Below are 27,632 nucleotides of genomic sequence, written 5' to 3'. Positions count from 1 at the left end.
TTTTCCTACCTTTGCTGGTGTCAAGGAAATATAATTTTAAAATATTCCAACCCAGGAAACCTCTCTATAAAGGTTGAAGGAAAAGAAAATTTTATTATTGAATAAGCAATAAACCAGAACGTGATGTACATCACTGGTCATCCACTAAGAGGTTGCCAAGACAGAAGGAAATCTCATTCTTTTATTTTTATTTTTTAGAAGGGGGCTGGTTATTAGGTTTATTTATTTATTTTTTTAATGGAGGTACTGGGGAGTGAGTCCAGGACCTCGTTCATGCTAAGCACACACTCTACCCCTGAGCTGTATCCTGCCCCCCGCAATCTCACTCTTTTACAGTGGCTAAGCAGATACAACCCATTACATACATGTTCTCCAGATACACAGTAACTAGTCATCAAACAATAGTTAGTCCTCAGACAATAACTTGTCCTCAAGCAGGACTTGACAGCAGCTTTATTGCACATAGTTCATCCTAAATTCACCTGTAATTGGGGTGGCCATCTGTATTAGTTCATTGATTTTATATGAAGGAAAAACAGACTTCTCCTGTCTTTAGGACAGGAGATAGTTTTGCAACTGCAAGCCAGGTACCTGCCAAAGGTAGGCGCCTGCCCTCCCCCAGAAATTGGGAGAAAAGGGTGCTGTCTTCCCTTGATGCTTACATTTCAAAAAGATGACTCCCAGGTCCCTGTGAAGGGCATTCCTGGATCATAATGCTGGCAAGAGGTTTATTTTGCTTCTAAAAAGATGTATCTGCATCTGGAAGAGGCAGAGAATGAACTTACTATTACAAAATTTCTAAAGTAAAATGCTCTAAGATAAGGGAAGGGAAGGAAATTTCTCCTGTACTTCCAACGGAGAAAATTAAGCCTCATTTTTCCTTTGTATTTGCCCAGACCTCAAGCAGGAGATCTTCTTTGTTGGCTGTGGTTATCAGTAACCATGGCGTTCAGAGTACTTCCAAGTCTCCTCAGGTTAGAAAGGACTCGCCCATTCCTTCACTCGTCAGATTATAATTAAATCCTAGGTTTCCAGAAACAAGCCTGGACTATGATGATTCAGAAGTGAGTCAGAAAGACAGATTCCTTTCATCAAAGAAATTATTTTCCATAGAGGGAGGCAGACAAATAAGTGAATTTACTTGATACTTTATTTACAGTATAATTATAGGTGCTGTGAAGGGTAAGTGAAGACAAATAAAATAGCATAAAAGGCCAAGCTTGATGGGAAGTCTTATTTTAGAAAAAACTTTATGTGGGGCTAGTATTTGGCTGAGGTGTGAAGGAAGTGATGGGAACTACAAAAGTAGATGAGGGTCATAAGCAAAAAGAAATGGAGAAAAACTGAGTTTTGGCCTAAGCAAAAATGAACATAAATGACATTTACTTTGTGTGAGAGAGAACACAGGGAAAATGTACATTTGCGGGACCAGAAAGAATTGTTTTTCGACATGTGAAGTCTAAAAGATAAGTGTTAGGAAGATAGCCGGTTACATTGTTTCAAACTCCCATTAAGTGCCAGAGAAGGATATTATAAACATTGGAGTCTTCGGTATATAGACATCATTTATACCAGGCATCCAGACATCCTTTTCTGGCTAATCATTTACACCAGGCATCCAGACATCCTTTTCTGGCTACGACAGAGTGGTTTGTGGAAGACCCATGTTCCCACGATAAACAGATTAAAAGGGAAATAAGATTTTTTAAATGAATCTGTATGACATCATCAGAGAGCTGCCTCAGCAACTAGGATCTGAGTGGGCAGAGGCCGAAGGGATGTGACCCGGAATAGGGGATCTGATTTTTGCCTGTTGGCTTTGGGCTATTCATAGCACGAGGGAGCCTGAAAATCCAGGCACGAGGAGGTCTGGGCAGAGCTGCTGCTGAGAGAGAGAAGTGAGTAAAATGAAGTGGCAAAGTTGAAATTTGTGGATGGCAAGGAAGCCAGGCTGTGGGTGGCCAATATTTCAGGGAAAAGAGGCAGAAGGGCCAGACCCCAACAGAGGACTTCGTCTCTCCATCTCCTCGAGGCATTTGCCAAATTCTTGGACTGCATTGAGTAGGGGACTAAGAAATTGGGCAGAAAGCTTCTAAAATAGCCCACAGTCTCACAGGGCTAAGGAGGAAAATATCAAATGAATACCCTAGAAAGTAGAGGGACCTTAAGTAAATGCACTACACTTTTGGTTGGGGCACCTTGAGGGGCACACCAGAAGTCACATCTGGTGACTTGTCTTATCACCTTGCTATCTACCTGCCCAGCCTGAACACCTTGCTCGGTCTGGGGACCTCACTGTGGCCCCAGTGCTCACAAGTGTTGGAAGCTGCAGATCTATTCTGCCCACTACTGTGACTCTTAGCCCTGACCTCCACTCCCCACTCCCAGTACTCCTGCTCAGTCCTGGCAGCAATGTGTCTCACCAGGATCACTGCAGGGCTCACCCACCCCTCTGGCCTTGTGATTCCACTTACTGTTCAGGATGCCCATGATGACCCTGGGCAGTGCAGCTCTCATGACCTCCTGTCCAGACTTTTCTCACATTCCACATTTCTAAGTGCCCCCACTGCTGCCCCCGTGCCTGCTTTCACCTTGTCCCAACTGGCTCCCCAGGCCTTAGAAGACCCATGACCATCCTATAAATGAGATGCACTATGGGAGAGTGCTTTCATCCATGTCAGGGAGAGTGCAGGATGGAGAGGACCCTGGGATGGCTGGGGGTTGGCAAGACAGAGTGTGAGGACCAAGTCACATTCCCAGGGGTGGGGTTTAGGGATGGGAGGGAGGGGAGCAGTGGCGCTCCCGCCCTGGGTTTGCTGACCTCTGAAGCTGCTAAGGCCCCATCTGTTACAAAATAGCTCAGATTCCTCCCACTGACGAGGAGGCCCCCAAGCCGTGTGGGCTCCCCAGGACACAGCTGGGTAGGGGCGGGGCACCCAGCAGTTGCTGGGCCTCCATGCCTCCCTGACACTCACAGACGGCCCTACGGGTTGGCAAGTAGGTGGCCTGGCACTGCTCACCATGCCAATGTTCACCCACTGTCTTTTTCCCCTTCCGTGGGCTTCCCTGAGCACCATCAGTGGCATTGTCACTGGCAAAGCCCATTAGCAATTCCCAGGGAATAAGAATAGCATCTGGGTAATAAAGTCTAACTGTTTTTGTGTGTGCTTAGTCTAGTACCAGTTGCTCATAGGGTGCTTCTGTGGGGCGTAAAACATGAATTGCAAATCTTAGCTGCCATCTTCAAGCTCGCCCTCTGCCCTGCCCCAGATCTTCCGAGAAAGGAGTGTTGCACGCGTCTGGTGCCCTGGTTTTTGTATCTGCTGCTCAGAGAACAAATCCCTTGATAGCCTGGCTCTGGTGGGCTTGTGTTCACAGGCTCCACAGAAGAGTAACAAAGAAACAGTTGTTAACTAGCTATCACCCCAGGGCTCAGCACAAAGGGAGCAGACAGAAATGCCCATCTCCCAGTCTTCCCCTGGAAGAGATTGGTTTGCATACCTATAAAAGCTGCTGCCTGAGGGTCTGTCTTCCAATCAGCCTGAATCCAGGTGCCAACTGAGATCCTCCCCTTTGGGATGCTGACAGGTCTTGCCACATCTTCAACTACTGGGAGCCACTAAGAATAAAGTAGGCTGCTTGGACCATCGCAAAAGTTTCAGAGACAACCAAGAGCTAGGGCAGGGTTGAACAATAAATTTCATCTACAGGAAGCTACTCCTTCAGGACAGGGAGAGGTGGCTGTGTTACCTACTGCACAGAAACCAACACAGAGTCAAGCAAGAGGAAACAGAAGACTATATTCCAGACTAAAGACTGAGAGAAAACCTCCGAAAAAGACAATGAAACAGAGATAACTGATTTACCTGATAAAGAGTTCAAAATAAGAGTCATAAAGATGCTTACAGAGCTACGAAGAAAAGTGAAAGAGAGAGTGAGATCCCAAGATACAATCAGTTTGAAATCACCATTCCCATCTTATAGAGGGTAAGAACATGCAGCGACCTGAAAACCAGTTCTAACATTCAATGTCCTGGACTCTTCGAGCTGGAAGGAGGCTTATCACCAAGTTTCCGTCCCATCTGTTATTTGTCTATATATCTTCGAAGAAAAGTTTGGGATGTATATCAGAATCTAACAGATTCTAATGTGAACTTCTTGTTCATATTAAAAGTGGTGAATAGTCAGGATCTTGTTCATTTACTTCAAGTAGGTAAACCAAAAAGTAGTGACTGACTTAAAATTATTATTAACATTATTAATCTTAATACAATTAAATTTTTATTTTAATTTTACAATTAGTAAAATGGCATAGTTCAGGGAAACATGAACTCAGGGAAAGACTTATGAAGGACTAGAATTATTGACAGAAAAGCTACCATAAGACCCTATCTCGCTTTAAACCAGAACCTTTTTTTTCTTTATCACAGGTTCTTTCTAGTTAAATCACATTCTCTTCAAACAAGTTTCCTATGAACCTAATTCAGTGGAAGGAAAAATGTGGTCTTCCCATTGTTGTCAGGTTTGTATTTTATAGGCCTATCAATCTGAAAAATTTTCCGTTCCAGAGGAATGGAAAGAGGACACTTAATTGTCCCTGAAATGCCCAATCTGGCTTTGGATGAGGGAGTGGATAAGGTTCTAGGAAAACATGGTGGTTCTGAGAACTACAACTGCGGGTCAGGCTGGAGGTGGCAGTGTAAGGAAAGGGTCATCACCATTGAGCCTCACACAGGGACTCCTGTAGAAAGTACTGGAATCAGTTGTCAAGTTCTCCGGAGAAAAGTGTCGGGTCACGAAAGGCAGGACTGCAAGCCTTCTCAGAGGAGGCCTGCACCCTCCGCAGGGGTCTCTGTGGAGGAGCGTCTTTGATCTGTACTTTCTCCTTCCGCTGGAAAGTGACCACACAAAGGTGGAATCCCAGGGGCTGCACTGGTGCTGGGAGAGAGGCCCTGCTGGCCAGATTCAGTGTCCCAAAATAGATCCATAAATGCGGCAAGCCGAGTCCCTACCCCGCTGATTTGGAGTGTAAAGTGTCACGTAGGGAATGAGTTTGACGAATGTGGGTGTGTTAGTTGAAATTTCCTAGAGAGTCCTGACAAGTTCATCAGCAACTAGAGCTGCCCGGGTCCGGCCCTTTCAGCTCACAGTGCAGAAAGAAGGCGTTGACACTAACAAACCAGTGTGCGGAGGGACGCCCTCCGCTGTGTGGACCCCGCGAGAGAGGCCGCAGTGGCGGCAGCCTTCGAGTTTGCACCACCTGCAGCCTATTTCTATCAGGGCCAGATGGACTGCAGACTTGGGCCAATCCTTTAAATTCAGAGCAACAGGTAGAGCAGAGGGCAGGCTGGCTGTGGGCGGGGCGCGTAAATGGAGGGCCGGTTGCCTGACGAGGTGTTGTTCAGAATCTTCTCCTTCCTGGACGCGTCCAGCTTGCTGCACGTCGCCCAAGTGAACAAGGTAAGTGCTTCCGCTTCCGCCGCGCTGTCTGAATGGACAGGCCTTCCCTGACACCCGTCCACGTCAGTCCTCGTGCAAGACCCCTCTCACCTCTCCCGCTGCCCAGAATCTTGGCTACCCGAGCATCACACCCGCACAGCCTTTCCTCATTCCTTAAATTTACCTTATTCAGACCCACCTTTTCAGGTCTGAAATGCCCGTGGCCCCGGGACTCAGTCGCTTCTCTTAGCGAGTTTGAGCCCCAGTCTGCAGAGCAGCAGAGTGCCGCGCTCGGTGTGCGGCGTTTAGCGTCCTTCAGTCCGAGGGCCTCACGTGTTAGTAAACGCAAATCAAGCCCAGGGAAATCCGCTTTTCTGCCGCTGAACTCTCGCGGGAATCCCGAGGGCTGTATGCGCGGTGGTAGCCGCTGCGGCTCCCCATGCAGGGAGGGCTCGCGGGCTGGGATGGCGGGGCCGCTTCGCCGCGTGGGCCTTGCTCCTGGAACGACACAGGAGGAGCCGACGTTCCGGTACCAGCCGCCTGCTCGTCTCTTCCTTTCTCTCCCGTAGTACTGGAACAAGGTTGCCGAGAGTGAGCCGCTGTGGAGGTGAGCAAGGGAAGGGGCTGTGGGGGGCGGCGAGGCGGGAGGCCGTGGGGCTGCGGCCTGGGCCCGGGCCCGGGCCCGGGGCTCCCGTGCAGCAGCGGCGCGGAGGGGGTGAACTGAGCGCGGGTAGCCCAATGGGACTGGGACTCTCTTTCCAGAAACCTATGTCGAAGGAAATGGAGCTTCTGCACCTTTTCCCATCGGTGCCCCGGCGCACAGACGTGGAAGCAGTACTTCCTCAAACAAACGAGGCAGGAGCGTTGGATGGCGTCCGCAAAGCCCGAGAACTTTGTCTACAAAGCAGCAGTTGGCAACCTCGGTACGGAGAGGGTACCCGAGAGCAACGTGATCAGTTTGTTTTAAGAAGTCCAGTATTGGTGTTTTCTGTGTTCTCAGTCAGTGAAGAGAAAGAGAATTAGAACTTAATGGGGAACACTGAAATTTGACACAACATTGTAAAATGATTATAAATCAATAAAAAATGTTAAAAAAAAAAAAACTTAATGGGGGTGGGGGGCGTATAGATCAGTGGTAGAGCGCATGCTTAGGATGCACAAGGTCTTGGGTTCAATGCCCAGTACCTCCATTAAAACAACAAACTAATTACCTCCCCACCCCCACCCCCGGCCAAATTTTTTTTAAACAACAAAAAAACCTTAATAGGATGGGGTTGCTCTGTTGGCTTCCTCCCTTGTACCCTGTGATCCCTGCTGCGTGCAAAAACTGGAATGATCTGTTCATAACATAAAATAAGGCCTGTTAACTCCTTTTTTTCAAAACCTTCTCAGACCTCCTAGAATAAAAATTTTGAACAAAAAAGAAATGTTTCAATAACAGAAGCACTGTATTCCCGGTACCTCTTTTAAAATGTGGAACAGTTCTCTGATGGAGAGATTTTTTTAATCCCCATTTTGTATCTGTGGAAACTGAGGCTAAAAAAAAAAAGTTGGCCAGTATCTCCCAAATGGCCAGTCTGCAACGGGAACCCGTGTTTGCATGACTCTGAAGCCCAATTTTAGCCTCTTCTCTGTGTTACCCAAGCCCTCCCAAGACAGTGAAGGAAAAATCTAAATAATTTTATCTGAATTCTCTTTATTCGAGTGCATCATCCCTCAACTATCTGGTGGCCAAGTATTGTCTGTATTTTTTTCTAGGAATCTTGGGACCCATGGCTTATCTCTCAGGAAGTGGTCCCACGATGGATGAAGAGAAGTCCATCATTTGTACCGTGTCTTCAAAGCGTATGCTTTTTGCCTGGGATGTGCAGGAGGTAAGTCCAGCCAATAAGGAGCACGGTTAATGCTTATCTGTGTGTATCCTGTAAAGCACAAGAAACAGGTACTGGGAGAAAAAAGATACTCAGAATTGGTAATAGAAACAGGATTTCAAATCAGGTCTTCTAATTGGTAGCCTTTTCATTTAGACTATAGACATACAGAGAATTCACTTTTTAATATGTATCTCTATATATAAACTTAGGCAAGACATTTTCTATTGAATGTGAAATGACTTTGTGAAATAAAAAATCTTTTGTTCCTGAGCATCTTCATTACCTATTCTACTGCTTCTCTGTCAACTACTGGCATTTGTTATACTAGCTTTTTTAGAAAGTGGTCTCTAACTTTGATCACTTCCAAGGGGCACAAAGGTCTTCCATCAAGACCAGCAAATGTAGTGCAAGAAGCACTGAATATGGAGTTGGAAGACTCCAGAGTAGGTCCCAAACTGTTGTATTTTCTTGGCTTTCCTAGTTTGGATTTCTCTCACCTCCCCATAAAAATTAGATAATGATTTTCTACCACAGAGTGTTCTAAAGTATGATAAATACTCTTTTATGAAAATAAGGGGTGACAGGGAAATGATGAGATAAATGTCTAGTAGAGTACTGTTAAGCTTATACAATGTTACATGTCAATTACATCTCAATAAAACTTGGGAAAAAAGAAATTAGAAGGGTACACTCTTGGATAACTTTCTCTAGAGGAAATCAGCCACCATATCCCTGAGGACATCAGTGGACAGGTCCACATGACAAAGAACTCAGATCTCCTGCCAACAGCCAACACTAACTTGCAATCATATGAGTGAGCCATCTTGGAAACGGATCCTCCAACCCCAGACAAACTTCAGATTTTTGCGTCTCAAGCCAGCGTCTTATTGCAACCTAGTGAGAGACCCTAAACCATAGTCACTCATAAGTCCATTCTTAAATTTTTGACCAACAGAAGTTGTGTGAGATAAGTGTTCATTGCTTTAAGCCACTATGTAATTTGTAATGCAGCAACAGATACAGTTTTCGATGCTCGGAAATGGGGTGCTTCCATAACAAAAAACTAAAATGTGGAAGAAGTTTTGGAACCAGGCAGTGGGCAGAAGCTGGAAAGAATCTGAGGGAGAGTGTTGGGCCTTGAAGAGATTGTTAGCAAAAACTTAATGGCCTACCATGAGATTGCCAGTGAAGAATTAAAGTGTGAAAATGCTGTCGGACACTGGAGGAAAGGGGATCTTTGATAGTTGCAGAAAGGTTAGCAACACTGGCACCCATGGCAGTGTGAAAACTAGAAAATGTATTGAATGAACTGAGTGATCTTACTTACAAACTTTCCAGGTAGAATGCTGAATGCTGGCTTCTTCTTGCTGCTTATAGTAAAATGGAAGAGAAGAGGGAGAGGAGAAGGTATGGACTGTCAAAAGGGAGCCCAGAATTGCTGGTTTTGAAATTTCCTAGCCTCTCTAGGTGGCAAATGATGCTAAAATCTAAGAAGGGGACTCTAAGCAAGATCAATCCAGGGCAGTGTCAGTAAACCATACTATAAAGTTGAAGCCAAACAGGTGGCTGCAGAATTCTTTATTAGACCACATAAAGATCTAAAGAGGTGCCTCAGAGAACTGTTGAATCAAGCAACAGTACTTTTAAGAAGTTTAAGGCATTGTCCTTGGCAGCCCCAGCAGAAGCCCAAGGTATCAAAGTATTTACCTCAAAGACTTGTGGATGTGGCTCTTGTCTAATGGCACAAACCAGTAAGACCCACAAGGTCTCTAAGGGAATTACATTGTCAGAAATGCTACCAGCTTGGATTTACAGGGGTTGAGACATCACAAAAGGAAAAGAGGTCTTTGTTCCCACACTTTTACAGACAATAATCAGGCTTCAAAAACTACTCAGCTGCAAAAGTGGGCTACCATATATGGAAAGGGAAGGATGCCTCTGAAGACAGAAGCAAGAGCCTAGAGAGTGGAGCCGAGAGTTGCGGAGAGTCTTTCCCAGACCTTGACTCCTAATCAGCATGCTACCAGCATGTTCTCTGTTGGATTTCAAGTTTTCTGTGCAGCCGTGATTCCTTGGTGCTTCCCATCTCCCCAACTCCACCCAATTTTTTCCCTCTTGAATGTGAGTGTCTATAATGTTATCCTGTGCCTACCCTACCCTTGTATTTTGGGGATGTAGGGGACAGACAATTTGTTTACTTAGTTCTAAGATTTTCACATCAAGATGAACTGAATCCCAAGAGCCTCATCTAGACATAATTAGACCTAACTACCTATAGCTAATTAACAATGAGATCCTAGATTTTGAATGATGCTGTAATGGTATGAGGTATTTGGGGGCATTGGAAGATGGTGAGTGTATTTTGTGTGTGGGAGAGAGGTAACTCATTGTGGGTACACAGTGGACTGTGTCAGCCAGCCTTTGAGATGGTCCTCAGTAGTCCTTGTCCCATAGTAGTCATGATCTTATGTAGTCCACTCTCACATCGAAAAGGGCTGACTTTTTTGTAACCAATAGGATATTGTGGAAGTGATGGTGTGTAACTTCTGAAGCTAAATCATAAGACACTTCTTCTCCCTCAAATCATTGGCTCTTAGAAAGCCAGCCACAGTGTTCTGAGGACACTCGAGAAGCACTGCATAGGGGTGAAGTACTGAGGTCTCCTGCAGTAGCCAGCACCAATTTGCCAGCCTTATGAATGAGCCATCTTGAAAATGGAAGTTGACTTCAGCCTCACAAGAGACTCTGAGCCAGAACCACCTCGCCAGGCTGCACCTGAATTTCTAACTACCAGAGGAACTGTAAGACAACAAAAATTTAATCGTTTGAAGCCACCAGATTTTGAAATGATTTATTACACAGCAATAGATAACAGGACACAGGAAAACTGTTACAGTGTTAGGAATCAAAATAGTGATGACATTTGGGGAGGGTGGGGGCTGGTTAGTAATAGAGCAAAAACAAGAGGGCTTGGGAGGGAGGGTATAGCTCAAGTGGTAGAGCCCATGCTTACCATGCATGAGGTCTTGGGTTCAATCCCCAGTGCCTCCTCTAAAAAATAAATAAACCTAATTACCTACCCCCTCAAAAAAAAAAAAAAAAACAAGAGGACTTACAAATAGTGATATTGATTACTTTGTAATAATGTATTAACCTTTGTGTGTTCTTTTCTCTTTGTGTGATACACTTCAATTTTCAAAAGACTGAAGAAAAGTCTAGAAGGGAAACTCTTCTGTCTCGATGGCAACATACAAAGTTAATGATACAGTAACAATGTTCATGGTAGTTGATACCTCTGAACTCCTACTATGTACCAGGCAGAGTTCTAAAGATGTTTCACATGTTGTGAAATGTAATGTAACAGCCCCATAAGAAGCCACGGTGGTAACTTGCCTAATGTCACACTCTTAGTAAGGAGCAGAACGGACTGGAGCCCAGGGAGTCGGATTGCTCTTTATACCCATCGTGCATTGAGTTCCTGCCTTGGAATATATTGCATAGTTCCTTTCTAAAGTTCACCACCCCTCAAATAATTGAGATGTTCAGGATAACTGTCTTATTCTTTTCCCAGGAGCAAGAAATGGATCTGATTGGGAGGAGGCTTCCAAATAAACACTGGCAGAACAAAAGAGTGGTGGTAGGTGTGAGGAGCTCCTTGAACACATGCGTGTTACTCTCATCCTCTAGGGCACAATGATCTGGTCAAGCCCAGTCCAGCAGTCAAGCATCATGCACCTGGCGACCCTCCCTCAGATGCATCTTGCATTCACTGTAGATTTGAAGGGAGCCATCAAAGTGTGGAATTGTCGGGATGAGGACACTCTGGCGACCCTCATCATGTCTCAGGCCTGTCTCTCCTTGGAAGCCTTTCTCACAAAGGATGGCCCATTCCTGATGGTAAGTGAGCCCTGAATCCTGAGAGGGCCCACAAAACCAAATGCCTGCTGCCTTAACAAGTGTTGTGGCCCTCTTACTGTCACATCACAGTCTGTCTTCTCGGAGGTATTCCTATCACGTAGCCTGAGAGCCACAATATACCAGTGAATGGTGGCCATAGAAACCTCCAAACCATCTTGGATGTTGACCTGCTTCAGGTACATTTCCCCAGTCATTCTTGTCTTTTTTTTTTTTCCAAATACAGAATATGTCCTCATTTATTTTTATATTATATATTTATGTTAAAATGTATACATGTTTATTATCAATGGAATGCTATTAATGCAATTTACACATGTGGGTTTCGTCTGATGTTCACATCAACACGTTTTCAGTTGGTATCATTACTTCCCTGTTGGAGATGAATCCACAGAGGCTCCTCACTGTTAAGCCATTCACTCAAGTTGATACAATAGTTAACATTAGTAAGCCTCTTGGTCTTCCATATTTTGTTCCCTATTTTATTTTTAAAATGTCAGAGTTATTTATTTTAGTTGAAGTATAGTCAGTTTACAATGTTGTGTCTATTTCTAGTGTACAGCATAATGTTTCAGTCATACACATACATACATATGTTCCTTTTCATATTCTTTTTTCATTATAGGTTACTACAAGATATTGAATATCCCCCAGTCATTTTTGTTAAAAATTTTTTCCTGAATTATTTCATGTCTCTGTTTCATCTTCCAAGTGTGTATTATTGTACAGTACATGAATTTAGACAAGGACTATGTGTGGACAAGGAGATGTGGTTTTGGGGAGACACTGAGAAAAAGAATATTGTTGATGTAATAATGAGTAACTATCCTTGAGGAGTACTTTGGAGCTTAGAAAGTTTGATTTCTTGGGATTATCCCAACAACTTTGTGAGGCCGGCTGGTCAGAGGTTTTAGCCTCCATTGTGATTGAGGAAATGGTGACTTACCTTGCAGATGACTGTGCTGACTTCTGCATACTTGACGACTTCATGTCTCCTTCTGTTGACATGATACTGATGCTCTGGTTTCAGGTAGGCACTTGTGAAGGCGACATCTACACACTGACGGTGCCTGAGTTAAAGACTGTTTCTAAAGTTAACGCATTTAAATACAGAGTTGATCTTCTCTACTGCTCTCCTGACAAAAGGTGGATCTTTGCATCTGGGACACATGAATGTATCTTGCCAAAGGTAGGTACTGCTCTAAATTTCAGGAGCAGTGGGTCAAGCATGAGGAAGGTGAGGTTAGGCAGTATTAGAAAAATGGCAGAGCTTAGTGAGGATCGGACATGACTGCTCCCTCCTCTCAAAGGCCACATCACACGTTGAATCCATTCCCAAAGCCAAGAAACAATGTCTTTGAAGCAATAATACCCAGTTGCCAAGACAAATATTTATTAATATTTGCTCAAGAAGCCTTAATGAGTCAAAGAGATGGAGGAGGGTGAAAGATGTCAAGGAATGAAGATGTTTAGTAACCTTATTTACTTCTCCTTTCCTTACTTTACTTTTATCTGCCTTGGCTGGAAAGCACAAAGAAGCCCAGAAGTAAATAAAAAAACGCATCAGCCTCTGAATGTCACTCTGAAAAAGTCTTTGGCCTTGAAGCAGACCATGTTTAGCATGTGGACTGGGCACCAGAGAACCAGGAGCTGAGAGAGAAGGCAGCAAAATCAAAACAGACCCTGACTAGTTCTCTGAGATTTTCCCCTCTATTTAGGCAACTGCATCTTGATCAGGGGTTCAAACTGGCCAGAAGAGAAGCTTCTGCTATGTGTGTCCTGACAGGCAGGATAGGAAGACAGTTTCCAGTGACAAGCAGTGATCACTCAGTGCTTTCTGAGATTCAGAGTAAACCTTTGGCTACAAGATGAGGACTTGGAAAGAGGCTTTTCTGGAATCACTCCTATACTGAGATGCTCTGACCTCCCCCCTTCATCTGACTACGTGTGCAATGCTCTCTCCATAGGTATTTTTCACAGAGTGCTTACTGAGACCATCAGAAGGCAGAACGCCTCTCTCTCTCTCTCTCCCGTTTTCATCATGCTGCAGAGCCTGCTGGGCCCCAAGGAGGACAAACAGGGTAACACTGATGTTCCAAAGAGATGCTTTAAAAAAGACAGGATTCACCACCTTGGATCTAACAACTGAGGGGACTGGGGGCAGGACATTCATCCAAGGTAGGTAGGCTATGCCGCATGAGTAGCACTGGTTTCTCCCTATTCGCATGCTTTCATTTTTAGCCGTGAGTGTGTGTGAATAGGTCTGTCTGTGTAAAGGGGGCTGGGGATTTCTTTAGCTGGAGGCTGACCCACGCTGGTTTGACTCTAATGCCTTAGCATTCTGACCTCTGCACTCCACCCAGCTCTCTCGAGCAGACATGTTTGGATTCCCATGATACTTTCGGGCCTGGATTCCAGTGCCCCTTCCCTCAGTGCCCGAGCTAGGAATACAGACCTGTGTTCCCATGTTACAGCCCCTATCACCACTGTCAGGGACACGTATTTGTCAGGCCACTGACCTACCTTTCGTTTTCCTTATTGAGCTGAAGTCCCATGGAAGCAGGAAATAGGTTTTTTCATTCAGTGTAAAGATACTGTTCTGACTGAATGATCCAAAGTACGACTACATGTGTGTGCGTGTGTTTTGTGTGGAAACAGCACGTGAGGTTGCAAGTTTCCTGTTGCCAGTTCACATGGAGAGTCCTATTTGGATGGGAGTCAGTGATGGAAATACGATTGTCTTTGAGAGTGGGCCATACCTCTTCCTCGTCAGCATCAGTGGCCACCTGCTGCAGCGGTTTGAGTACCACGACAAGACCATCTGCAACTTATGGGTGGTACGTAAACTCCTTCTCCCCCCGCTCATGGCTTTGACTTGCACTCTGGGCCACTCACCCACCGGTATCCTTTGAAGGATTCTCTCCATGTCCTGACGACATCCGTGGATGACTCTCTGCACGTGTACATGTGGGAAGAGGAAGGCCGTTATCCGTACCTCAGGAGCTGCTGTCACTTGGAACACATAGGAAGTGATCAGACACCGAGCTGGTAAGCCCTGCTTTGTGAGTTTAAACTTCCCCTAAAGATTTTAAATTTCTACATAGAAAAATGAATGAAAGGATAATAGGCAGTTTTTAAAGAGTCTTTGAGGATATATAGAAATAGACTCAAGCCCAAAAAGAGAATGGCTAGTTCCTGGAGTATGTCCACAACCCTTGCAGTAGATTCCAAAAAGCATTCCGAAATGGCTCTCAATTTATATTCCTACAAGAAGTATATGGAAGATTTCTGTCTTCAGTATCCGGTCTTTGCTTGCAAGGTTTATATTTTTTTTGAGTTCATTAGTCATTGGGGTTGTTTCTGAGACTTAATTTTTCCACTTATTTTTCTTCTCAATTGCTTGCTCTCCTCTCAGTTTTTCTTGAGATTGTTACATACTGTACATAGAGGTCTTATCTTCTATGTATTTTACAAATACTTTCTTTCAGATTGTTGCTTGCCCTTAAAATGTTTCTTTTTGGCAGTGTCTAATAAAATGTATATGCATAGAGCCTTTGAACTACCAATGCCACTAAAAAGAATTTAGTGACGGTACACCTTCAGCGAGTAAAAATACATCAGTTGTTTACTGCAACAATCATTGTAATTGCCGAATATTGGAAACCACCTAACTGCCCAAACATGAGAGACTGTTTAAATTACTATGATATATCCACATAATGGACTATTGTGCAGCTGTAATTTTTCAAAATGGGAGAAATGTCTATTTAGATATGAAGTTATTTCCAGTGTTTTTGAGGCAAAAAAAATTTTTTAAATATAATTAATGTATAATTATGTTTGGCAGATTTTTTTCATATTTTTTGCTCTCTGTACCATATCTGAGAAATCTTAGCCTACTCTAAATCATAAAGACTTATTTTCTATCAATAATTTTAAATACTTCCCCTTCATATCAGATATCCCATACCAAATAGCTTTTATCCATCTGAATTTTTTTTTAGAAGGTAGGGAAATTTTATGTCTTTCCCAAATAGAATCCAGTTGTACAATGCACAGTTTGAGTTTTGATGAACATATAAAATCCTGTAATCAGACACACAATATTTCCATCACCTCTGAAGTTTTCTTATGTTCCGTTATAATCTGTCCCTCCTTCCATCTTAGCAGCAGGCAACTACTGGTCGGCTTCCTGTCTCTATAAATTTGTTTATTTTTTTCCTAAAATATTATGTAAATGGAATTATATAGTATACATTTCTTTGTGTCTGGCTTCTTTCAAAGAGCATGGTGTTTTTGAGATTCACCCCCTATTGAATGTATCAGTAATTCACTCTTTTTTGTTACTGAGTAGTGTCCCACAGTATAGCTAGCTGAACCACAGTTAATCACTCCACCAGTTGAGGAATATTTATGTTGTTTCTAGTTTGGAATGACTATGGATAAAACTGCTAGAAACACTAGTGAATGGGGTTTTTTTTTGTATTTACAGAGTGTTAACTGTTGATTTATGTTTGACTTGATAAGAAACTGGAAAACTCTTGCCCAGAGAGTTGTATGTTTATACATGCCCACCAGCAACATATGGGAGCTCCAGTTACTCCATATGGTATTGTTTGGTTTTGGGTTTTGGGTTTTGTTTTGTTTTGTTTTGTTTTGTTTCACATTCTAGTAAATATATAGTGATACCTTATGGTGTTTTTATACTGTATTTCCCCAATAATATTGACCAACTTTTCATTTACTTATTTGCTATCCAGAATTTTCCTTGGTGAAGCATTTGTTAAAAAATTTGCCCATTTTTAAAACAATTTTATTTTGAGTTATAGTCAGTTTACAATGCTGTGTCAATTTCCAGTGTAGAACAAATTTTCAGTTACACGGGAACATACATATATTCATTTTCACATACTTTTTCACTGTGAGCTACCACAATATCTTGTATATATTTCCCTGACCTATACAGTATAATCTTGTTTATCTATTCTATATATACCTGTCAGTATCTACAAATTTCAAACTCCGAGTCTGTCCCTTCCCACCCCCTCCCCTCTGGCAACCACAAGTTTGTATTCTATGTCTGAGTCTGTTTCTGTTTTGTATTTGTGTTCTTTTTCTTTTTCTCTTTTCTTTCTCTCTTTTTTTTAGATTCCACATGTGAGCGATCTCATATGATATTTTTCTTTCTCTTTCTGGCTTCACTTAGAATGACATTCTCCAATAACATCCATGTTGCTGCAAATGGCGTTATGTTGTCAGTTTTTATGGCTGAATAGTATTCCATTGTATAAATATACCACAGCTTCTTTATCCAGTCATCTGTTGATGGACATTTAGGCTGTTTCCATGTCTTGGTTATTGTAAATAAGTGCTGCTGTGAACATTGGGGTCTACGTGTCATACTGAAGCAGGGTTCCTTCTGGATATATGCCTAGGAGCGGGATTACTGGGTCATATGGTAAGTCTATTCCTAGTCTTTTGAGGACTCTCCATACTGTTCCACAGTGGCTGCACCAAACTGCATTCCCACCAGCAGTGTAGGAGGGTTTCCTTTTTTCCACAGCCTCTCCAGCATTTGTCATTTGTGGACTTTTGAATGATGGCCATTCTGACTGGTGTGAGGTGATACTTCATTGTAGTTTTGATTTGCATTTCTCTGATAATTAGTGATATTGAGCATTTTTTCATGTGCCTATTGATCATTTGTATTTCTTCTTTGGAGAATTGCTTGTTTAGGTCTTCTGCCCATTTTTTGGATTGGGTTGTTTGTTTTTTCTTATTAAGTTGTATGAGCTGTTTATAAATATCCTGGAGATCAAGCCTTTGTCGGTTTCATTTGCAAAAATTTTCTATTCCATAGGTTGTCGTTTTGTTTTACTTATGGCTTCCTTTGCTGTGCAGAATCTTGTAATTTTAATTAGGTCCCATTTGTTTATTCTTGGTTTCATTTATATTGCTTGAGTAGACTGCCCTAGGAGAACATTTTTGAGATGTATGTCAGATAATGTTTTGCCTATATTTTCTTCTAGGAGGTTTATTGTATCTTGTCTTATGTTTAAGTCTTTGATTCATTTTGAGTTTATTTTTGTGTATGGTGTAAGGGAGTGTTCTAGCTTCGTTGCTTTACATGCTGCTGTCCAGTTTTCCCAACACCATTTGCTGAAGAGACTGTCTTTATTCTATTGTATGTTCTTGCCTCCTTTGTCGAAGATTGGTTGACCAAAAGTTTGTGGGTTCATTTCTGGGCTGCCTATTCTGTTCCATTGGTCCATACGTCTGTTTTTGTACCAATACCATGCTGTCTTGATTACTGTAGCTCTGTAGTATTGTCTGAAGTCTGGGAGGGTTATTCCTCCAGCCTCTTTCTTTTTTCTTCAGTAATGCTTTGGCAATTCTGGGTCTTTTGTGATTCCAAATAAATTTTATTATGATTTGTTCTAGTTCTGTGAAATATGTCCTGAGTAGTTTGATAGGGATTGCACTAAATATGTAGATTGCCTTGGGCAGTATGACCATTTTAACAATATTGATTCTTCCAGTCCAAGAGCATGGGGTAGCTTTCCATTTTTTAAAGTCTTCTTTAATTTCCTTACTCAATGTTTTATAGTTCTCTGTGTATAAGTCTTTCACCTCCTTGGTTAGATTTATTCCTAGGTATTTTATTACTTTGGGTGCTATTTTAAAGGGGCTTGATTCTTTACTTTCTTTTCCTGTTGATTCATTAGTGTAAAGAAACGCAAATGATTTTTGTACATTAATCTTGTAACCTGGTACCTTACTGAATTCTTCGATTAGTTCTAGTAGTTTTTGTGTGGACCTTTTAGGGTTTTCTATGTATACTATCATGTCATCTGCATATAGTGACACTTTTACCTCTTCTTTTCCAATTTGGATCCCTTTTATTTCTCTCTCTTGCCTGATTGTTGTGGCTAGGACTTCCAAGACTATGTTGAATAGGAGTGGTGAGAGTGGGTAGCCTTGCCTTGTCCCAGATTTTAGTGGGAAGGTTTTGAGTTTTTCACCATTGAGTTCTATGCTGACTGTAGGTTTGTCATATATAGCTTTTATTACATTGAGATATGTTCCCTCTATACTCACTTTGGTGAGAGTTTTTATCATAAATAGGTGTTGAATTTTATCAGATGCTTTTTCTGCACCTATTGAGATGATCATGTGGTTTTTGTCCTTTCTTTTGTTGATATGATGCATTACATTGATTGATTTGTGTATGTTGAACCGTTCTTGTGTCCCTGGGATGAACACTGCTTGATCGTGGTGTATAATCCTTTTTATGTGCTTTTGGATTCTGTTTGCTAATATTTTGGTAAGGATTTTTGCATCTATGTTCATCAGTGATATTGTTCTGTAATTCTCTTTTTTGGTAGTGTCTTTGCCTGGTTTTGGTATCAGGGTAATGGTGGCTTCATAGAATGAGTTTAGGAGTATTTCCTCCTTTTCAATCTTCTGGAAGAGTTTGAGAAGGACCGGTATGAGTTCTTTGTATGTTTAGTAGAATTCCCCAGTGAAGCCATCCGGTCCTGGACTTTTATTTGTAGGGAGGTTTTTTATTGCTAATTCGATTTCATTTCTAGTGATCAGTTTGTTCAAGTGGTCATTTTCTTCTTGATTCAGTCTTGGTGGACTGTATGTTTCCAGAAACTTGTCCATCTCCTCTAGATTGTTTCCATATAGTTGTTCATAATATTCTCTTATGATATTCTGTATTTCTATGTTACTGGTTTTAATTTCTCCATTTTCCTTTCTTTTGCTTATTTGTGTTCTCTCTTTTCTTTGTGAGCTTGGCCAGAGGTTTGTCAATTTTATTTACTCTTTCAAAAAACCAGATTGATTTTTTTCTATGGTTTTTTAAATCTCTATTTTACTTATTTCCTCCCTGATCTTTATTATTTCCTTTCTTCTGCTGACTTTTTTTTTTTTTTTTTTTTTCTCTTCTAATTCTTTTAGCTGGTAGGTTAGATTGTTTATTTGAGATTTTTCTTTTTTGAGGAAGGCCTGTATAGCTATAAACCTCCCTCTTAGCACTGCCTTTGCTGTGTCCCATAAATTTTGTATGGTTGTATCTTCATTATCATTTGTCTCAAAGTAGTTTTTAATTTCAACTTTGATTTTATCATCGACCCATTGGTTTTTTTCAGTAGCATGTTGTTTAATCTCCATGCTGTCACTTTTTTTCTCCTTCGTTTTTCTGTAGTTTATTTCTAGTTTTATGGCATTGTGGTCAGGAAAGATGCTTGAGATAATTACTATCTTCTTAATTTTGCCCATTTTTAAACCGAGATGTTTATTTTCTTCTACTGAATTTTGATAGCTCTTTATGTAGTTGATCTTTGGTCAAATAAAGATTTGTAAATATTATCTTCCACTCTGGTTTGTCTTTCTACTCTGTCAGCAGTGTCTTTTAAAGAATAAATGTTCTTAATTTTTTAAAAAATGCATATATGCTTTTGAAATATAGTCAGTTTACAATGTTGTCAGTTTCTGCAGTATAGCACAATGCTTGAGTCATACATGAACAAACATATATTCATTTTCATATTATTTTTCACCATAAGTTACAACAAGATATTGAATATAGTTCCATGTGCTATGCAGTGTAAACTTGTTATCTATTTTATATATAGAAGTTAGTATCCACAGATCTTGAACACCAAATTTATTCCTTCCTACTCCCTTCCACCCCTGGTAACCATAAGTTTGTTTTCTATGTCTGTGAGTCCTTTTCTGTTTTGTAGATGAGTTCATATTGCCCTTTTTTTCTTTGTCTTTTTCTTTTTAAGATTTCACATATGAGTGATATCATATTGTATTTTTCTTTCTCTTTAGAATGACTTAGAATGATGATCTCTTGGTCAATCCATGTTGCTGCAAATGGCATTATTTTATTCTTTTTTTCTGTGTGAGTAGTATCCCATTGTATAAATTTACCAGAGCTGCTTTATCCAACCATCTGTCGATAGACCTTCAGGTTACTTCCATGTCTTGGCTATTGTATATAGTGCTGCCATGAATATTGGGGTGCATGTATCTTTTTGAATTAGAGTTCACTCTGGATATATGCCCAGGAATGGGAATGCTGGATCATATGTCAGTCTATTTTTAGCTTTTTGAGGTATCTCCATGCTGTTTTCCATAATGGCTACACCAAACTACGTTCCCACCAATAGTGTAGGGGGAGCTTCCGTTTCCTGCACAGCCAGTCCAGCATGTATTATTTGTGGATTTTGAATGATGGCCATTCTGACTGGTGTGAGGGGGTACCTCATTGTAGTTTTGATTTGCATGTCTCTGATAATTAGCGATATCGAGCATGTTTTCATGTGCCTGTTGGCCATTTGTATGTCTTCATTAGAGAACTGCTTGTTTAGGTCTTCTACCCATTTTTGGATTGGGTTGTTTGTTTTTTTCTTATTAAGTTGTATGAGCTGTTTATATATTCAGAGAGAGTAAGCCCTTGTCTGTCTCACCGTTTGCAAATATTTTCTCCCATTCTGCAGGTTGTCTTTTTGGTTTGCTTATGGTTTCTTTTGCTTATCAGTTTAATTAGGTCCCATTTGTTTAAGTTTGCTTTTCTTTCTACTACCTGGGTAGACTGCCCTAGGAGAACAGTGCTAAGATTTATGCCAGCTGTTGTTTTTGCCTTTGTTTTCTTCTAAGAGGTTTATAGTGTCCTGTCTTATGTTTAAGTCTTTAAGCCATTTTGAGTTTATTTTTGTGTATGGTGTGAGGGAGTATTGGACTTTTATCAGTTTCCATGCAGCCATCCAGTTTTCCCAACCCCATTTGCTGAAGGGACTGTCTTTACTCCATTGTATATTTTTGCCTCCTTTGTCAGAGATTAATTGACCAACAATCTGTGGGTTTATTTCTGTGCTCTCTATTCTGTTCCATAGATCCATATGTCTGTTTTTGTATTAATACCCTGCTGTTCTGATTATTCTAGCTCTGTAGTATTGCCTGAAGTCTGGGAGGGTTATTCCTCCAGCTTCATTGTTTTTCTTCAGTAATGCTTTGGCAATTCGGGGTCTTTTGTGATTCCATATAAATTTTAAGATCATTTGTTCTAGTTCTGTGACAGATGTCCCGGGTAATTTGTTTTTATTTAGATTTATTCATGTATTTATTTTACATTATGATAGTTTTAAAATTGAAGTATAGGTGATGGTCAGTATTATGGGTTACAGGTATACAGTTTAGTAATTCACAATTTTGAAAGGTTATACTCCATTTCCAGTTATTATAAATGATTGGCTAGATTCCCCATATTGCACAGTACCTCCTTGCAGCTTTGTTTACATCTAATAGTTTGTACCTCTTATCCTCCACCTCCATCTTGCCCCTCCCCCTTCCCTCTCCCCACTGGTAAACACTGATTCCTTCTCTACAACTGTGAGTCTGTTTCTTTTCTGTTATATGCACCAGTTTCTTGTATGTTTTTTAGACTTCACGTGTAAGTGATATCTTACAGTGTTGGTCTTTGTATGACTCATTTCACTTAGCATAATGCCCTCCAAGTCCATCCATGCTGTACATCCAAAACTGATAATAACATTTTAAATCAATGGTACTTTAATTAATTTGTTTATTTATCTTTAATGGAGGTACTGGGGATTGAACCCAGGACCTCATGCTTGCTAAGCTTGTACTCTACCACTGAGCTATATCCTCCCCACAGTGGTAGTTTAATTAAAAAGGAACCAACCAACTAACCAACCAACCCATTTAAAATATGGGGAGAAGAATTGAACAGATATTTTTCCAAAAGAGGAAATGCAGATGGCTCACAGGAACATGAAAAGTTGCTCAACATCACCAGTATCAGGGATATGCCTGATCGAAGTCACAATGAGCTATCATCTCACACCTGTGAGAATGGCCATCATCAGAAAGAACCCAAATAACAGATATTGGCAAGGATGTGGAGAAAAAGGAACCCTTGCACACTGTTGGTGGGAATGTGAATTGGTGTGTCCTAGGTAATTTGATAGGACTCACATTTAATCTGTAGATTCATTTGTGTAGTTTGGCCGTTTTAACAATGTTAATTCTTGGACCTGCAGATATGTCATTCTAAATGAAGTAAGCCGGAAAGAGAAAGAAAAATACCATATGATATCACTTATATGTGAAATCTGAAAAAAAAAGAAAAAAGACAGATGAACATTTTTACAAAACAGAAACAGACTCACAGACATAGAAAGCAAATTTTTGGTTACCAGAGGGGGAAGGGCATGGGAAAGGATTAAATTGGGAGTTTCAGATTTGCAGATACTAATATATATAAAATAGATAAACAACAAGTTTATACTGTATAGAATAGGGAACCATATTCAATATGTTGTAGTAACTTATGGTGAAAAAAACGTGAAAATGAATATAGGTATATTCCTATATGACTGAAGTATTGTGCTGTACACCAGAAATGGGCACAACCTTGTAAATTAATTATACTTCAATAAAAATATATATTTAAAAAAATTTTAAAGACCTATGAAAGATTGCTTTGGCAATTTGGGGTCTTTTATGGTTCCATATTTAAAAAAAAAACATTAATTCTTCCAATGCAAGAACATGGGATATCTTTCCATTTCTTTAAGTCAGCTTTAATTTTCTGAGTCAGTGTTTTGTTGTTCTCCACATATAAGTCTTTCAGTTCCTTGGTCAGGTTTATTCCTAAGTATTTTAGTTTTTTGGATGTAATTTTTAAAGGGATTGTTTCTTTTTCATTTTTTCTCTTTAGTTGTGTGTGTGTGTATATGTACAGTTTAAATGTGTCAGTTTCTGGTGTACAGCATAATGCTTGAGTCATACATGAACATACATATATTTATTTTTATGTTCTTTTTCACCATGAGTTACTGTAAGATATTGAATATAGTTTCCTATGCTATACAGTATAAACTTTTTGTTCATCTATTTTCTGTGCATTAGTTAGCATCTGCAAATCTCGAACTCCCCATCTATCACTTCCCACCCCCTTTTTCTCCTGATAACCATAAGTTTGCTTTCTGTGTCTGTGAGTCTGTCTTTGTTTTGTATACAATTTCATGTCTTTTTTTTTTTTTTAAGATTCCACATATGAGTGATATGATATGGTGTATTTCTTTCTCTTTCTGGCTTACTTCACTTTGAATGACAATCCCCAGCTTCATCCATGTTGCTGCAAATGGCATTGTTCCTTTTTCATCTTTTTTTCTTTCCTTCTCTTACCTGATTTTGTGTTCTTTCTTTCTCTTACTGGGTTTTGTGAGGAATCCTCCTGTATTTTGAAGTGAGACACTTCAATAGGTGTTCAGTAGGTGTTCCATGCAATTCAGTGGGCCTGTAGATGTAATTCTTGGTGTATTTTGGGGAGACAGTGATCTGAGTCTCTCTACTCCACCATCTTGGCACCTCCCCCTATTTCTTTATTTTTAGAAGAGGTACTTGGGATTGAACCCAGGACCTTATTATGCATACTAAGTATGCGTTCTACCACTTGAGCTATACCCTCCTCCCGAACAGCTTTTTAAATGTGTAGGTCTATCAAATTTGAGGAGATTTCAGCTATTACTGGTCTCTGCAGTACTTGGAAAAGGAAGAAGTACCACCTCCATTCGCCTTAGTGCAGGGGTGGAAATGGTCAACAGGGTTCCACCTCTCAGTTTTTGCAGGGGAGGGGTAATGGTGCCGCCTTTGGGCTAGTGCAAGGCAGAGATGGCCAATAGGACTCTACTCCCATGGTTTCTGGGCTGGTAAGAGAGGGGTAAGGGTACCACCTCATTAATACAGGATGAGAATGGTTGACAGGACCAGGCCCCACCATTTCCACATCACCCCATGTGGAGGGAGGCATGACTTCTTTGATAGTATCCTTTATGAATTGTGGACCAATTGATTTAGGGGAGAATATTTACATCATTGCCAAATTTAAATTTAGTATCATCAGCAATGGATATAACTACTTTCTATTTTGTCGACTGATGATCTTGTTTTTTCTGTTGGCAGCTATGTTCCCAAGGCAATATGTGATAATAAGAGCATAGTATGCATGGTGTCAAGAATTCGTGAATCCAGCATTCTGGTGATGTATTCTTTGAATATGTAATATTGAAACTAATGGAATTAACCTTCCATCATCTTCCTCAATGTAGTAGAGTTTTGTTGGCAAACCCAGAATGATTATTTTTGCAATATGAGGATAGAGGCAATGATTCCTATCTGTAGTGAATCAGACGCTGTGACAGATACTGTAGATCGGGCACTGCACAGAGAGAATGTGGGTACTATATCCTGTGTCCCTGCCATCGGGAAGAGTATAAAATACTAAGGTAGTAAAATGTGAATGGTCACACAAATTTATAATGCCACACAATTCACCGGAAGTATATTATGGGGGAAATAGTGAATTTCGATTGAGGCTGGTTTCAAGGTGAAAGCATCTGTATCAGTCCGTCAGTGTTCTTACCTATAAGCAACCAAAAATAAATCCTGTAAAATTTAAGTTAAAAAAATGTATTAGTAAAACTTGGAGGTTAATACTTAAAGGTAGCTGGAAGAGACTCAGAATACAGATGTCAATGAAAACCGCTCAAGAGGACTAGGATAGAAAATATGTCAAAGTCTGAATCACATGAATGTTTGGATTTGCATATCACCACAGCCACTGTAATGGACATGATAAAGAATCCTTGTATCTCTAGCTCCGGGGTCAGAGTTCTCCGGGAGAGCACTAAAAATTCAAACGTAAGACACACGGATCAACTCTTCTGGCTTTGTGGTGAGGGGAGGATTGGAAGAAAAAATCCAATCCAAAAAATTGAGGGGGTAGATAGTACTGTAATGGAAATGTAATCTCAGATTCTCCAAAGAGTGGTGTGGATATCTAGGTTGCTAAAGTATCTGGTCTAAACATTTAAGTCTTTAATCCATTTTGAGTTTCATTTTTGTACGTGGTGTTAGAGAATGTTCTGATTTCAGGCTGTCACACGTAGCTGTCCAGTTTTCCCAGCACTGATTAATCACCCTGTCCCTTTCCCTGGGAGGGGAGCTTGGGCTCTGGGCGCCCTCTCGTGGGCCCCTCTGTGTCCTGGGCTCCATGACTGGACCAAGTTCCCGGGCCCTTGGCAGGGCCCAGCCAGGCCCAGGTCCTCCTCGGCTCCTCACCACTCAGCCTCTCCAGGTACTTCACCCGGGCCTCTGGTCTCCCATCTGCTCCCCTGCGCACCTCCAGCGGCCTTGTCCGTGGTTCCTGCTCATTCTGTCCACTTTTGCTTCCTGTAGCTGAGGCCAGTCCTAAATATTTAGGAGTTTTTTATGTCTCTGTGTTTTGATGCTTTTCTCATTATGAACATTTCCTTCTTATTTCTAGTAATACTTACTGCTATGTGAATACTTTTCAATGTCCACCGTGTTAATTCTCAGGTGGGAATTTCCATTAAGGAGTCATCGAGGTGCAGGGAGAAGCTGGGCTTCTGCTTGAACGGGGGTGTGTGTGTCCTTCGATCAGGAAGTGACATTTTCTGCAGTTTCTTCTCTGCCTTAGAAGTCATTGTAACCCAGGTAAACATACCAGTTTCCAAATGAACATACTGTACTACTTTTAAAATTACAGTTTCTAAATATTTCGTTTTGTCCTCCACTTTAAGTTTATGCCAGTTAATCTGAGGAACATATTTTACAGCCACCACAGAGGAAAGGATTATTAATCCTCCTGAAAGTAACATTTTGGTAAGAAAGAGTATGACAGAGATTTATTTGAATTAGTTGTTTCTCGCCATTGTTTCTTTTAATTAAAAATATAGTATCACTAAAGACACATTTTAAGTGGACAGAATTATGGATTGCTCACTGAAATACGATTTTTAAAAATATCTTGGGTTTTTATTTTTAGTGAAGTCTAGTTGATTGCCAACGTGTTACTTATTTTTTAAACTTTTTTTAGAGTTAGTCATTTTTCAATGTTGTGTCAAATTCCAGTGTAGAGCACAATTTTTCAGTTATACATGAACATATATATATTCCTTGTCACTTTTTTTTTCGCTGTGAATTACCCCAAGATCTTGTATATATTTCCCTGTGCTATACAGTATAATCTTGTTTACCTATTCTACATATGCCTGTCAGTATCTACAAATTTTGAAATCCCATTCTGTCCCTTTCCACCCTCCACAACCTCAAGTTTATATTCTATGATATCTGAGTCTGTTTCTGTTTTGTATTTTTTATTTTTATTTATTTTTTAGATTCCACATGTGAGTGATCTCATGGTATTTTTCTTTCTCTTTCTGGCTTACTTCACTTAGAATGACATTCTCCAGGGACATCTTTGTTGCTGCAAATGGCATTATGTTGTCGGTTGTTTGTTATGGCTCTATAGTGTGTTCCATTATATAAATATACCACAGCTTCTTTATCCAGTCACCTGTTGATGGACATTTAGGCTGTTTCCATGTCTTGGCTATTGTAAATAGTGCTGCACATTGGGGTGCAGGTGTCATACTGAAGCAGGGCTCCTTCTGGATATAAACCCAGGAGTGGGATTCCTGGATCATATGGTAAGTCTACTTCTAGTCTTTTGAGGAATCTCCATACTGTTTTCCACAGTGAAATTTCCATATTTCCACAAATATTTTTTCCCATTCTGTAGGTTGTCTTTTTGTTTTGTTGTTGGTATCCTTAGCTGTGCAAAAGCTTTTCAGTTTCATTAGGTCCCCATTTGTTTATTTTTGCTTTTATTTCCATTACTGCAGGAGCTGGTTCCAAAAATATATTGCTGGGGGGGACGGTATAGCTCAAGGGGTAGAGAGCATGCTTAGCGGGCATTGAGGTCCTGGGTTCAATCCCCAGTACCTCCATTAAAAGTAAATAAATAAGTAACTAGGCAAATAATGAATGAATGAATGAATGAATGATCTTCATGACCTCCCCTGCCCTCCAAAAACAGAGAAACCAAATATATATATATATAAATTATATATATTATGTATATTATATATATATAAAATATTGCTGTGATTTATATCCCAGAGTGCTCTATGTTTTCCTTTCAAAACTTTTTCGAGTATCTGGTCTATATACATTTGTCTTTAATCCATTCTGAGTTTCTTTTTTGTATGTGGTGTTAAAGAATGTTCTGATTTCATGCTCTTACACCTTAGGGTTGCTTGTTTTTTTGACACTATCAAACAATGGGCAGACGACCTAGACAGGCATCTCTCCAAAGATGGCCAATAAGCACGTGAAAAGATGCTTCACATCACTAATTGTTAGACAAATGCAAATCAAAACTCCAGTGAGGTATCACCTCACACCAGCCAGAATGGCCATTATTCGAAAGTCTACAAATGACACATGCTGGAGAGGGTGTGCAGAAAAGGGAACCCTCCCTCCTACACTGCAGGTGGG

General features: G+C 40.8%; 1 protein-coding gene across 2 annotated transcripts; it reads left to right on the top strand.

Moving 5' to 3' along the window:
• The first annotated feature begins 4,430 nt into the window (after positions 1-4,430).
• On the top strand, positions 4,431-26,813 carry FBXW12 (F-box and WD repeat domain containing 12). Of its 2 annotated transcripts, XM_064496563.1 has the most exons (11): positions 4,431-5,460; positions 6,009-6,046; positions 6,202-6,362; positions 7,198-7,313; positions 11,001-11,210; positions 12,259-12,417; positions 13,196-13,406; positions 13,887-14,065; positions 14,143-14,276; positions 24,234-24,309; positions 25,650-26,813. In XM_064496563.1, the coding sequence occupies exons 1-11, from the start codon at positions 5,371-5,373 to the stop codon at positions 25,809-25,811; spliced, it is 1,536 nt and encodes a 511-aa protein (XP_064352633.1). In that variant the 5' UTR covers positions 4,431-5,370; the 3' UTR covers positions 25,812-26,813. The 2 variants fall into 2 exon arrangements, with proteins under 2 accessions (XP_064352633.1, XP_064352634.1); XM_064496564.1 differs by lacking the exons at positions 24,234-24,309; positions 25,650-26,813 and adding an exon at positions 15,721-15,972.
• The last annotated feature ends 819 nt before the right edge of the window (positions 26,814-27,632 follow it).

Source organism: Camelus dromedarius, chromosome 17, assembly GCF_036321535.1.
Source record: "Camelus dromedarius isolate mCamDro1 chromosome 17, mCamDro1.pat, whole genome shotgun sequence".
Lineage (NCBI taxonomy): Eukaryota > Metazoa > Chordata > Mammalia > Artiodactyla > Camelidae > Camelus > Camelus dromedarius.
This window is presented reverse-complemented; position numbering and strand designations above follow the sequence as displayed.